General features: G+C 51.7%; 4 protein-coding genes across 4 annotated transcripts; 1 reads left to right on the forward strand and 3 right to left on the reverse strand.

Moving 5' to 3' along the window:
- Nucleotides 1-1,464: 1,464 nt before the first annotated feature.
- Nucleotides 1,465-3,724, reverse strand: NEUTE1DRAFT_124960 (uncharacterized protein; the record flags this gene model as incomplete). The annotated part of the gene is made up of 2 exons (XM_009856408.1): nt 1,465-3,486; nt 3,536-3,724. The coding sequence occupies 2 exons, from the start codon at nt 3,722-3,724 to the stop codon at nt 1,651-1,653; spliced, it is 2,025 nt and encodes a 674-aa protein (XP_009854710.1).
- Nucleotides 3,725-4,738: 1,014 nt separating this feature from the next.
- On the reverse strand, nt 4,739-6,719 carry NEUTE1DRAFT_118320 (uncharacterized protein; the record flags this gene model as incomplete). Its single annotated transcript, XM_009856409.1, has 2 exons — nt 4,739-6,388; nt 6,471-6,719. 2 exons carry the CDS (start codon nt 6,644-6,646, stop codon nt 4,816-4,818), a joined length of 1,749 nt encoding a protein of 582 aa, XP_009854711.1.
- A 585-nt stretch (nt 6,720-7,304) lies between these two features.
- Nucleotides 7,305-8,185, reverse strand: NEUTE1DRAFT_149022 (uncharacterized protein; the record flags this gene model as incomplete). Its single annotated transcript, XM_009856410.1, has 1 exon — nt 7,305-8,185. One exon carries the CDS (start codon nt 8,094-8,096, stop codon nt 7,494-7,496), a length of 603 nt encoding a protein of 200 aa, XP_009854712.1.
- A 1,669-nt stretch (nt 8,186-9,854) lies between these two features.
- Nucleotides 9,855-11,288, forward strand: NEUTE1DRAFT_49031 (uncharacterized protein; the record flags this gene model as incomplete). Its single annotated transcript, XM_009855540.1, has 1 exon — nt 9,855-11,288. A coding segment is annotated over one exon (1,434 nt), but the record flags the coding sequence as incomplete, so codon positions are not given.
- Between the last annotated feature and the right edge of the window lie 1,805 nt (nt 11,289-13,093).

Below are 13,093 nucleotides of genomic sequence, written 5' to 3' on the forward strand. Positions count from 1 at the left end.
GCGATACTTCTAGCTCTTCTACTGTGGTTCATCTTTGACATCATCACGCTCTGTTTTATACCCCTGTATTTCCTGGCACGGGGTTATCTCGTGGTTGCTTCCTTTATCAACCTTGTTCACTTGTCCGACTCTGACTCGGCATATTTAGTGCCGTCATGGTCCAAGTATGTTCCGCATATTGGGTGAATCTCGCCGGTTGGTTGCAGAGCAAGCAAAAAAAGAGGGCATCTCAGGCGGAGGGGTGAAGATTTTCTTTCTTCGGACATCCTGTATACAGTCCGATACTAGTTTATTTATTAGCTTTGTACACCAGACACTCCTGGTAGTACAATATACATAGTGCACTAGACGAAATCTATTTCGAATAGTCCTAAACTCTATACTAATGAATTGAAAGGCATTAGCTGGATTTAATCCAACATTTTGAATATCAGAAATAGCGTATCCAAAGTAAGATTATACATTAGTTAGCCATAAGAACGTATAGGAATATTGACAAGAGGTCTCGAACTAACAAACAAACCAGTACTGGACTGTATACGGAGAAGGGTTTAACCTTAAAACATGGCACGTAAAAAAAAGACACATCGTTCACCTGCTATTATATCCAACTAGTTATCTCTGAATCTCCCTAAAAATCCATTCACTCAATAACCCGTCAAGGTACCTTAGGACCAGGGCGCCTGGAAACAGACTAACCACGGGGCTGCTATCGCAGGATCTCTGTTTGGCCGGAAAAGTTGCAGTACATCAGCGATAACGGCATCGCATCTGCTAGTAGCGAAGGCAGACAAAAACAACAGAATTTCACAATTCCAAGGACTAATTAGGTAAATTACTGTACTGTAGCTTCGATTTCATTCATTCGGTCACATATAGTCAGTGGACGTAAAAGTGTATGCGATGTCGACCCTCCGATATTGATCGCAAAGGGGGTGGGTGGATAATACTTGCTAGTTGCTGGTTGGTGGTCGGTGGTCGGTGGCCAGGAATCGATGGATGGGTGTTCCTGATTTGTCTGAGTGGGAGGGGGGATTGTCAATGGGTAATAATGCCTTTTCGTCTGGCAGTAAACTTTTTGCTCGAAAAATGAGAAAATGAGATCATGACGTGCGTCGGTGCGTTCTAAGGACTGTTTAGGCATTAAACTCGTCCCTCGCTGACCCCTGGAAAAAAAAAAAAAAAGAAAAAAAGAAAAAAAGAAAGAAAAAAAAAGATATCGTGGTTTTCGTTAGTCTGACCCGGCCGCAGTCTACGTTACTACAGTACCTACCTGCGTGTATGTAATTTATCTTGGACGGGCGGGGCCTTCTAGGAGAATGAAGTGGCCTGCTTCAGTTACTTAGACTCGGGCAACAACGAAAGGTCAGGCATGTATGTTGAAAAGTAGGTGCTACAAAGAACGAAGCGTTCTCGGGCTGTCGTCTACGGCTCTATGATGGCTTTCATGTCTAATGACAGTGGCAATTGAACTGCCCGGAGAGCAGCAGCTTCCCAGCATCTAATCATTCGGGAATTTAAATTCGAGATGGAACTTGAAGAGACGGGCGACTTCAGTGACTCAAGGGAAGGAGAATAATTGGGGGGGCACGCACCAACTGACCATCACGTCACGAAGGCTTGTGTGATATCCAAAACAATGCTACGTATTCACGTCTTGACTTGACCCTTCCTCCTCTTTGCCGCCTTCGGTCCTGTACGTGAAGTGTCTGGAGTAGCCGTAGGTTGCTCCGACTGCAGCGTATTTCCCACGTCCTGCGATGGAGGCGCTGTAGGTTGCTCCGACTGCACCGGATTCCCCACGTCCTGCGATGGAGGGGCTGTAGGCTGTTCCGATTGCACCAAATTTCTCAAGTTATGCGGTGGAGTGGCTATGGGCTGCTCTGACTGCATCGGATTTCCCAAGTTCTGCGATGAAGTGGCCATGGGCTGCTCTGACTGCATCAGATTTCCCAAGTTCTGCGATGAAGTGGCCATGGGCTGCTCTGACTGCATCAGATTTCCCAAATTCTGCGAAAGTCCAGTTGCCTCAGAAGGCGATGAATTTCCGGAATCTGGCACCAGCAACTGGTCAATGGCAGAGCAAATCCTCTTGAAATGATCGGGCACCCATATATCGTAGATGTTCTTGATGAATCGGTACGCTGTCCACTTCTCCTTGCCGTCCAACGCAGTAAAGTAGAACTTGTGGATTGGGTGTCGATAGTATTTGGTGTCTTTGTCTGTTATGACCGGGTAATGGCCATAGATCCGTACAGATTGGTGGTCGTGCGAGACGGAGAAGGCAAGGATTTGCCGGTTAACTTCATCTTCGCGCTTTACAATACGAAAGAGCTCGACGATGGCCCGCACCGCAAGTGTCATACTGTGGGCATTCTGGCGGTCTGCGATATCGAGTGCCGCAGCGCCGCACTTCATCTCACAGGTTAGGAACGGAAAGTACATGTGGTACGTGGCCTTGAAAAGGGACCGGTATCCCATGTCACCAGTAAAGGGCATGAGTTTATCGATCTGGTCCTGAGTGAAGGCGTCTCGTTGGAAACCAACAGAGTAATCGGGCTGAGGACGAATGCCGGTCAAGGGGAAACATCTGTTCCAGCCCTCATTCACACTTTCGGTAAGGTAATTGAGGTGTTCGAGGTGTTTGGCACGAAGAGCGTAATGCACCGCCGAAGGAACGATCAGCCGAAGAATATCTAGAAAAACCGTCGCCTCGTTCTTGTTCGCAAGACTCTCGCAGACACTCTCAAAGATGTCGTCGTCGAAGAGTGTATTTTTAGGAGCCGGTTGTTCAGTGTCGAGGAGGGTCCTGCAAAGGTTCCTACTCTCATCCGTGATACCTAACGGTGACGTCTTCATGTATGAACCTTTGGTCTCGAGTACGGACTGGTATTGGACACTCCGGTACGGGGCGCTCTTCTCTTCTCTTGGTCTCCAATCGCTGGACGCCATCGTTGTAGAAGGTGACGGCATGGAAGGTGGCGGCATCGAAGTTGGCGTAGAACTGTTGGATCCAGATCGTTTGCGGCTGAGAGATGCCGGGGCATCCTTCTCCGCGAAACGAAGCCTTGCGACTGGATCGTAACATGGGAATAGAAGGCTTTGAACCCTTGTAGTTGAATCCATTAGCTTATCGAAATCTTTCCTGGTGTAGTCGTCCTGTTCGAAATATTTCCTGGGCCAAGAGCCTTCTCTCCTCCAGTAATCGATGATGTATTGCCTCTCGTCGGTATCACCACTTGCGGCTTCTTCCGGAACCGGTACGGGAGCCGGCGATACTGGCAAATCTGGCACAGCTGGGGGCTCGAGAGGCCTGGAGAGGGGCGGAGAGTTGCGTGCGGAACGGAGAGAATGGTGAGAAGGGTCTTGTTGGTCAAGAGATGTTCGTCTGCGTTTCCGAGATTGTTCGTCTGAAGTGTGCTTGGGTGGATCTGCAATGGCAGGTAACGGCTTCTGGTCTTTGCGCTCAACGGATATTTGTCGATCCTGTAGTCTAATTAGCTAACAGATGACAAGAAGGACAGGCTTGTCATACCTTTCGTTTTCGAGGCCCACCCGTTGGAGATGACGGAACTTTGAGTTGATCTGATCCAGCTTGATCTTGTGGCGTGTCTGTTGGGTCTGGGTCTCGGAGGCGACGGCGCTTTTGAGGTGCGCTTTTGCGGATGCCCTGGGGTCGGTTTCCTGTCAAGGGCTGACCTCTCTGAGCTCGAGTGCGGACCATGATGGCGACCCCGGACGGCAGGGTGAAGACGTGGTTAGGTGGGTGTTCGACGATGGAGGATGGAGCGGCAAATGGCTTGCCACGTTGTGAAAGAAAGGGGGAGATGTTTTGGTTTGGATACTACTATGCAGTAGCTGCATGTTGTTCAGAGAATGGAAGATGGAGTTTGACAACGGAATAGAATCATGGGCGCGAATGAGTGGCCAACCCAAGGCGCGTTCAAACCCGGGACCCACTATTCCCGGTCGCGGCACCGAGCCAGTACACCATGTCAGGCTGTGATGTGGTCTCACGTGTGACAAGCTCGCCCTGACAAAAAAAGGTGGCACCACTAGTTGCGTTGATTGCCCCTGTAGTACCCGAAAAAGTGTCACCGTTCCAAACGCCTTACACCTTTTTTTTTGGGTTAATTAAAAAAACAAAGAGATCTTCTACTATACGTTAATCGATGCAATACCCGCCGCTGAATAGGAGGGTTATAGGTCTCCGATATCTCGGCCTCGTTAACTATCTTTTGAAAGCGGCTTGGTCCCGGTGCGGCGGGAAAACGGGCGCTTACAGTGTATCTCTTTAAGCGTGAAACGCGCCATTTTTTTCCCGGCCCACAAAAACGAGTGAGCCTCTGAAGTCTTAACAGCTTGAGGTTCTGTTAGGAGAGTTATAGCGCATAGCTTAGATACTAGAAGGGTAGCTTGAAGTCACCAAAGGGTCACATTTCGGTCTTCAAGAAATATCATTGGTCACAAACCCTTGTCGGGAAAAAAATGGCGCGTTTCACGCTTAAAGAGATACCCCGGAAAGCGGAGTGTTAGCATGGGGAGGCCGTTGGCCGGTCCGCTTTAGCCAGTCGGGGAAATAAGGGCCGGAGAAAAAAATCGGCGGCGGCCGAGAAGGGAAGGGTGTCTTGATGCTCAAGGGACAGTTATCGCCGACAGGGTGGGACGTAAGACGGAACAGTGGACTTGACAGACAAGGACACCGAGTTTCACCCAGACCACATCATGGGAAGGCTTCAGCCTGCAGCTCAAACATTGATTCACCTGGTATCCTGTTTTGACTCAGCCTTCAACACGCACAAATACACTACACACTTACGCCCCAGCGCTCATAGTCTGCAGCTTGTACTGCTCGTCGCCCTTCTTCCTCTCCTCCTCAATAATTTCCTGCACCGACTTTGATCCCGTACTCTCGCCGTAGTACTTCTCGGCCAGTTCGATACAGCGCAAGTTGGCGGCCAACTTGTTCATGGTCTCCATCCACTCCTCCGTCTTCTCACTGTCAAACACAATACCACCACCCGCCTGTAGGTAGGCAACCTTATTCTTGACCAACATGGTACGGATAGCAATGCAGGTATCCATCTGTCCCTCGCTCAAGAAAGTGGTAATAGGGGCATCACCCTCGCCACCTTCGACGCGAATGACATCATAGGCGAACCAACCGGCAGCACCAGCGTAGATGCCGCGCTTCTCCTTCTCCAAGTCGTAAATCAGCTCCATGGCACGAATCTTGGGAGCGCCCGACACGGTACCGGCGGGGAAGATGGAGCGCAAAGCGTCCCAACGGGTGCACTCGGGGCGCAGCAGACCGGAGACCTCCGAGGTGATATGTTGGACGTGCGAGAAACGGTCGATGCGCATGAGGCGGTCGACCTTGACGGTAGACGGGTGGCAGACACGGTTGACATCGTTGCGGGCCAGATCGACCAACATGACGTGCTCGGCGCGGTCCTTGGTTGAGGCCAGCAGCACGGCCGCAAGCTCATCGTCCTCCTCCGAGTTGAGGCCACGCTTGATGGTACCGGCAATGGCGTGGTTGACGATCCTGGGACGAGAGCGGGCCTCAGCAGCGCTATAGCCAAAACGGGTATCGGCAGGAAGGTCGGCATATCCGTCGGTCTTCATCAAGCATTCGGGCGAGGCGCCAACAATGTGGAAGTCGGAGCACGAGAGGAAGAAGAGGTACGGCGAGGGGTTGAGCGTGCGCAGGGTCCGGTAAATGTTGAAGGGGTGCAGGCTGGTGCTGCGAGAGAAGCGCTGGGATGGGACGGCCTGGATGATGTCACCCTTGACAATGTTCTTCTTGAGCTCCGTCACAAAGGTCTCGTAACCGTGGCGTCCAACGTTGGAAGCAAATGTCTGATCGGCGGCGGGTGTGCTGGAGTCCTTGGGCGGGAGCGGCGTCTCTGGCTGGTTGATCACTTCGAGTGTCGAGCGAATGCTGTCGCAAGCCGCGTTGTAGGCCGCCTCGAAGTCGCCGGAGGGGTCCTCGGGAAGTCGGACATGGGTGACGACGGTGAAGGCGGAGGAGAAGTGGTCGAAGGCAACCATGGTATCGTAGAGCATGAAGAGGGCCTCGGGGATGTGTAGGTTGTCCTTGAGTTCGCGACCCTTGACCGTCCTGGGCTCGAAGTACTTGATGCAGTCGTACGAGATGTAGCCGACAGCGCCGCCGGTCAGCTTGGGGAGTCGGAGGGAGGGGATGCTGAGGACCTTGTCCTGGCTGAGCTCCTGCTCAAGGGCCTTCATGGGATCGCCGACATCTTGGTAGCCGGGGCCGGTCTCGAGGACCTTTCGGGGGTTGGCGCCAATGAAGCTGTAGCGGCCGACAGTCTCGGTGCTGCCAGTGGCGCTCTCGAGGAGGAACGAGTATTCAGCTGTCGCTCTAGCCGAGTGAGTCAATTGAGCTATTCGGAACGGGACACACGGCGAGGCGAGGGAGAGAGAGGTTTGGGAGGAAGACGCACCCTGCGGAGAGCTTGAGGTAGATGGCCGAGGGCGTCAAGAGGTCGGCAGGCAGGGAGATGCAGAGAGGGAGAAGGGTGGGCCTTGGGGATGCTGTCGAGGTCGCTGATGCTTGGCATGTCTGGTCGAAGAGCTTGCGCGCGTCCTCCAGGGACGGCCTGATGTCGAGGGCAGCCATCCTGAACAACTGAACTGTAACGTCTAAGCAAAAAAAGGCAGAAACAGAAACAGGACGGAGGGGATTCTCTGAGTGGAATTGGCACAGAGGAAAGTGGAAAGAGTCAGTGGATGGATGTCAAAGTGACAACTGAACCGGTCGCGGAGGAGACGGGACGCCATCGATCGCAACCGTGAAAGTGGCATGCTTGCCCTCGCACGCTATAATTTTACACCGCCTGCCGCGTTAGTGACTCACGGAGTGGAGCTTCCTGCCAAAAGGTGCCGGAAGGGCGGGGTTTGTTCCTGGCTGAACGCAACCTTGACGGCCGATAAGCCGATAAGCCGGCGTCAAAGGTGTACATCATGCACCAGTGACGCTGTTAGTGTTTCCACATAGCGCACTGCCGCCTGCTAACGTCGCATGTCTAAGTGAAAAGTCGCTTTATTGATGTTATTGAAGGACTGTTCCGGCTTCTATCCAAGACACCAGCTTTGTCACCTCTACAAAAGATCACAACAGGAATTAAATCATAATTGTACACAGGTAGCATGAAATATCGTCAAGTACTTAGCGCACCGTATGATAACAGACATCGTGGCCCGCGAACTTATCAACAGAAAACAACCCGAGATCTCTAGGTTCATTGCATTAAACTCGCTTTTCCGGTGTGTATTTTCTCGAGTGTCTGTTCATTATTGATTACATGTTCTGCTGTCCGGATTTTATATGGTAGAAAGGAAAGAATATGTTCGTATCAATCAGTCATCAATTCGTTGCCTCGTCAATCCGTTACGCATGGCGCAATGCTCTCTCATCCCGGTCGAGTTCTCATTCCCATACTCCCGAATAACTTCCATTCTTCCCCTTAATACCTCGAAACACTAACACTGCGACTCCGACTCCTCCTACTGCTCCTCCCCCTCCGATCATCATACACATGAGTCGGGTAGGCCACCACAACCGGCACCTCGCGCATCGAAGACGACCTCCTCGAATGGCTCCGATGCCTAGAATGACCTCGATGACGGCTATGCGAATGCCTCGACCTCGACCGTGAGTGTCTCACCCCGCCCACGTGTCTGGGCGGGTACTCATCCCTCACGCCATCGTACCAAGCCTTGCTGTTGCGCTTGCCGTGTGTCGGTGGAGCACCCAGGTTGAAGCAGCTGCGGATGATCCAGATGAGAAGAAGCAAGCCGACGATGGAGCCGATGACGATGCCGGCAATGGCGCCGCCGCTGAGGGTTTGTGCGTCATCGGGGTCGTTGTCGTTGTCGTTGTCGACTTGGACGAAGGTTACTGTGGCGGTGGGTGGGGCATCTTGCCGCCGGGTGATGGGGCTGAAAGTTCTGGTTGGGTGGATGGCTTCGATTCCTTGGAGAGCTGGGTATACGACCCGTTTGAAGACAAAGTCTTCGAGTTTCTCACCCGTTGAGGCGGGTATGCGTGGGAGTGGTAGGGGAGCCATGGCTGATAATTTATTTCGACTCGCGGACCTGGTGCTCTCACTTCCTCACTTTTTTATGCGATGTGAAGACTGTTGTGAAGACTCCCGAGTATAACAGGTGAGTGAAGGCTAGTTATAAGGGTCCTTCATCTCGAAGAGGTGTGTCCCGGGCATCTCAGGAACCAATGCTGTTTATCATGAGAATGCATGTCTGCCGGCTTTTCCAATCTCGTGTTATGGTTGAGCTTGGGAACCGGTGATGTAATTGTACATGATGGAGGGTATCTCGCATCTGCCGATGATATTTTTGACTCGTTTCTTGCTTGGGGTCGAAGCCTGGATTCTGAATGGTTAGTCACGGAAACATGGCTGAATACGCGAATGGCTGGGCTGGACCTGTAGCCCAGTTGCCGATCATGGCGTAGCTTCCTCGGCTCCAGGTATGTAAAAACGCATCTCAAGAGGGCGAGACATGGGATTCTTTATCCCTTGAATCCGACAGAAGATGGTCCCTTCTTGGTGTGTTGTTGACTGCGCATAGCCTTCTTTAATTGCCCATATCGTGCCTTCGCGTTGGAGTGCTGAAGGCATATTTGCCGTGGTCACCACTTGTCATCAAAGTCGGACAGCCCTTAATGAAGAGGAATTTCCCCGAGTGTGACATTTGAGCGGGAATGCGCAGGTTCAATAATGGAAGATGTTTGGCGCGCCTTCTTCGATTGGAAGTCGTGACAGAGAACAGACAATCTGATTCGGTAGATGGATGATGTCATTTTATAGGCAGCATAAACCTCCTTTTCCCGTTGTTCTCTCGAACCCCTCCCAGCACCCTTTCGCTTCTTTCCTCTCTCCATCTAACTGCTCTGCCTTTCCCCATTCATCGGTCTTCGTATTGATTGAGACCAGACTGAAATGGCCGAACATCAAACCATGGTGTTCCTGATGATCGCCAGGGACCAATCGGTCTTGTAACACAGTCACTTGAGCACTAACAGAAATGGGTACAAGTGTCACTCATCACTGTTAGACACGACACCACTACACCACTGTCGTGCGACACGAGGCAATCTCCATTATTTTCGCATCGCGCCCGGCTCCGCTACCGTTGATTCCCAACGTCTTCCGGTATCAAGATCCCGGGTCCGGGTCCGAAAAAGACTGGCAAAGCGCGGGACTTTACCAGTTCCCAAACCACCGCACCAGCCACACCTGTTGTGATTGTCCTTTTCATCTCGTGTCGCTTTGTCTCTGACTTTCGACATGATTGGCCTTTTTCTGTGGCTTGACCAGAGCAACGCCTACCTAACTACCTACAAGCTACAACAACAATCGTAACCAGGTTTGCTTGTTGTTATTGTGCACGAAAACCTCAGGAAGAATATAGCATGCTTCCGCAACGATGGCGACGACCGATACACCTGGGCCGGGGGGTGGCTCACCAGCACTTCTTCTCGGCTCCTTCAATCAAGATCATAGCCTACGAAGAATCCTGACAGCATCATGACCGTGGAGAACAGTATCGAACAGCATGCTCTTACCGTCTATCATGACTTGAGCACGGCGACCAAGGCGACACTCGCCATTTCCATCGCCTTCATCCTGTACAGACTCCTCTTCCGACATGAGTCCACCAGGCGCAAGGAGTTGCCAGCTTGGGGACCCATTGAAATGGGGCTTGTCATGTACTTGCTGGATGGAGCACGCAACGGCATCGTCTATCGAATCTAGTATGCCAACTTTGTTCTCGTGATCGATCATATTAGCTAACATGCATCACCTAGCTCTGCAATCCGACGATATGGTGGCTCATTCTACGGCATCTCATCAGCCAATCAGACTCTCATTGGGTATGAAGACGTCGATCGCCTGTTCTCATCTCAAATGAACCACGCCCTCAGCATTGAGTGGCATGGATATGGCCTCTTTCTCCGTTTCTTTGGGTTTCCCGACACACCAACCCTGAGAAAGAAGGTCGAAAGTACGTTCAAACCCTGGCATTCCCCGATTGAAAGGGTCTTCAACAACGATGCCGGTGCCACTGCAGCCTTTGAGAGGGGTAATCTTCCCAAGATTGTGTCCGAATTCGTCAGTTTCAGCCAGGAAAAGGAGAAGATGAAGAGATGGGAACTCCGCGCCGCAACCAAAGTTATCAAACAAGGCGAAGCGGTCGAGGCCAATCTCTCAGCCCTGATTATGGACTTTGGTGCTTGCTTCACCATCCCTCCCATCTTTGGACACGACCTGCTGGATCGCAACCCGCACCTCCTGGAAGACATCTGGAAGTTCGACCACGTTGTTCCGTTACTGTTCATCAACATGCCAACATGGGTTCCGTTCAAGGTCATGAAGGAGGGCATAGAAGCTCGGAAACGGCTGCTCGCCGGCGTTGAAGCCTTTTCTCGCCGCGTCACCCAGTTCCAACAAGGAGAGAAGGTTGACGACGGCGCTGACATGTCAGACGTCAGTGACGTTGTCCTAGAGCGCAACACCGCCCTCGAACGGAACAAGTGGTCTTACCAAGAACGTGCCGCCTCCGAGCTGCTCGTCCTCTTCGCAAGCAACACCAACACCCAACCCGTTCTCTTCTGGCTCATCTTGTACATCTACTCCACACCAGGACTGGTAAACACCCTCCGCCGGGAAGTTGCTCCGTTCATCACGCTCTCCGACTCTCGTCACAACAAAAAAGACATCACGGCAATTGACACTCCCGGCCTGTCCCGCGAGTGCCAACTCCTAAAGTCTATCATCCTAGAGACTCTCCGCTTGGCATTCGGCGCAGTGTCAACTCGCTTCGTCAAACGCCCCATTACCGTCCAAGACGGTAACCATGCCCATAAGCTCTATCCAGGCACCTTCCTCTCCGTCCCCCACTCCTTCTCCCAGCGGGACCCGTCCTTGTACCCTGACCCAGACAAGTTCGTCCCCGATCGCTTCCTCGAGATGGATCCCGCGTCAGGTAAATTGGTTGCCAAGTATGGAAAGCTGAGGCCGTGGGGCGCCGGGGCGAGTATGTGCAGAGGAAGGGTGTTTGCGGAGAAGGAGCTCATGGCTATTGGCGCGGCGCTGGTGATGCTGTGGGATATTACTCCTGCTGGGGGTGGTGAATGGACGGTACCGGAGATGGTGGGTGGTCCGGGGCCGGCGAAGCCGAAGGAGGAGGTGAGGGTTGTGATTCAGCGGAGGGTGTTTGGTGGTATTTCTTCGGAGTAAACGTACCTAACGATGGTATCCTTCCTGTGTTTTGCGTGGTTAAAAAGCTGAGCCCTTGGTGGGAGGCGAGGTACATGCAATACAGTGTTTCTTTTTTCTGCTGCTGTCTTTCTACCTCTGGTGGGTGATCAACCACATCGTACTTAGGCGCCATATCTCCCTTTGACGAGATTTAGCCGATGGTATCGTTGTTTCTCATGCCCGATTATCTCAAGGGTCGATTTCTTATCACCAACAGCGATGTCAAGACTGAGACTGATCGATGATATCCTCTCTGACAACAACCAAACTACCTATGGTAGTTGGTGGCGTTCAGAATACATGACGTTGGCGCTGGTATGAAAACGCCACGTCGGTCCCAACAGTCTATCATTTCATGTCACCGCGGAGTTGGTTGAGGATCCCGAGGAGCCCTGGACGTCTCTCGTGCTGCTTGAAGATGATCGTGACGCTGTGCTGTGGTAATGGTAATGGTTATGTTGGTTCTCCAGTGGTCAAGCAAGTGTTTGAAACATCAGTTGGCTTCCATACCTCCATTCCCATCTTTCGTCACCGGTTTATTAGGTAGGTAGGTGAGCGCTTCAACGAGGCCCTAGATCTAGGACCTCCGGGCAGCAGGACCTTCTGGACCCAAGCAGGATGTACACTAGAGGTACACTAGGCACGAAACAGAACGGATGGGTGACAGGATGCGCGGTGGATGGATTCCCGATAAGCGCTTTGTCAGTCCTGATGATGGTCTCACCGTCACACGATGGTTGGTTGTCAAGACAATGAATTTATTGACATCTCAGATGATCGAAAAAAGCATCATTGTTGGGCAGACGGATGCTGATGAAGGTTTCATGGCTGAAGGTCGCCAACTGATAGGTATTAAGTCGAACAATGGCAAATCTTCTCAGATGATCGAAGTGAACAACACTCACTGTCGGGCGGTTAGCTAGTCTCATCTTGCGCAAGGAGTCAAGAGTAGGTACATACCTATTTAATGCTCGGTCAACGCTATGGAATGGTCAACCGTGAACACTTTCATCCGTAGCACGCAGAAGCAGAAGCAGGACTTCAACTTTAACTTCGACCAGATCAAGACCAGGGCACTCTGACTCAGTTGTTGAGACCATTCCGCACATTAAGTCCAACAAGACAAGAACAACACAAGCGTACCATACTCCAAACCAAACGAAGCCAAAATAAGATAAAACACCGACGATTATCCCATCGACACCTTTCAATCATCCAATCACTCTACTACCGTACCATCCATACCCTCCACCATGACCGAAACCCGCTATATGAAACGCTGTCCCCACTACGACCTCTGGTGGTGCAAGTGTAAGAAGCAGCTGGGCGACGATAAAGACCCGGAAAAGGATCTTTGCTGGTGGTGCGCAAACGGCAAAGAAAAGTGCGAGGGGAAGTTACAGTAAACTCATAGTAAAAAAAAATTACTGTCCCTTCCCCCAAATCACCACATTAGATATGTGGGGGAGGGAGACAGTATTTTTTTAACCATCATTGTAGCATGAGGGCCTAACTACCTTATGCATGCTTTGGAACATGACAGCGGTAGCGTAGTCATGGAGTAGACGGGACATAAAGAGGGGGAAGGGGGTATGTGATGGATAATGGAGGACGAATGGGGTTGTGGGTAGGTTGGTTTGGAGCCAGCTGGACTGGACTGATTGGACTGGATTGATTCGATTGGTGTTGACGCGCGAATGGGACTATGGGACTATGGGAGAGAAGGAAGGAAGGACCATGAAGGTAGCTTTGGGGGGTTAGATGGGTACCTATCGAGGAAGGAA

This window comes from Neurospora tetrasperma (assembly GCF_000213175.1).
Source record: "Neurospora tetrasperma FGSC 2508 unplaced genomic scaffold NEUTE1scaffold_6, whole genome shotgun sequence".
Taxonomy (NCBI): Eukaryota; Fungi; Ascomycota; class Sordariomycetes; order Sordariales; family Sordariaceae; genus Neurospora; species Neurospora tetrasperma.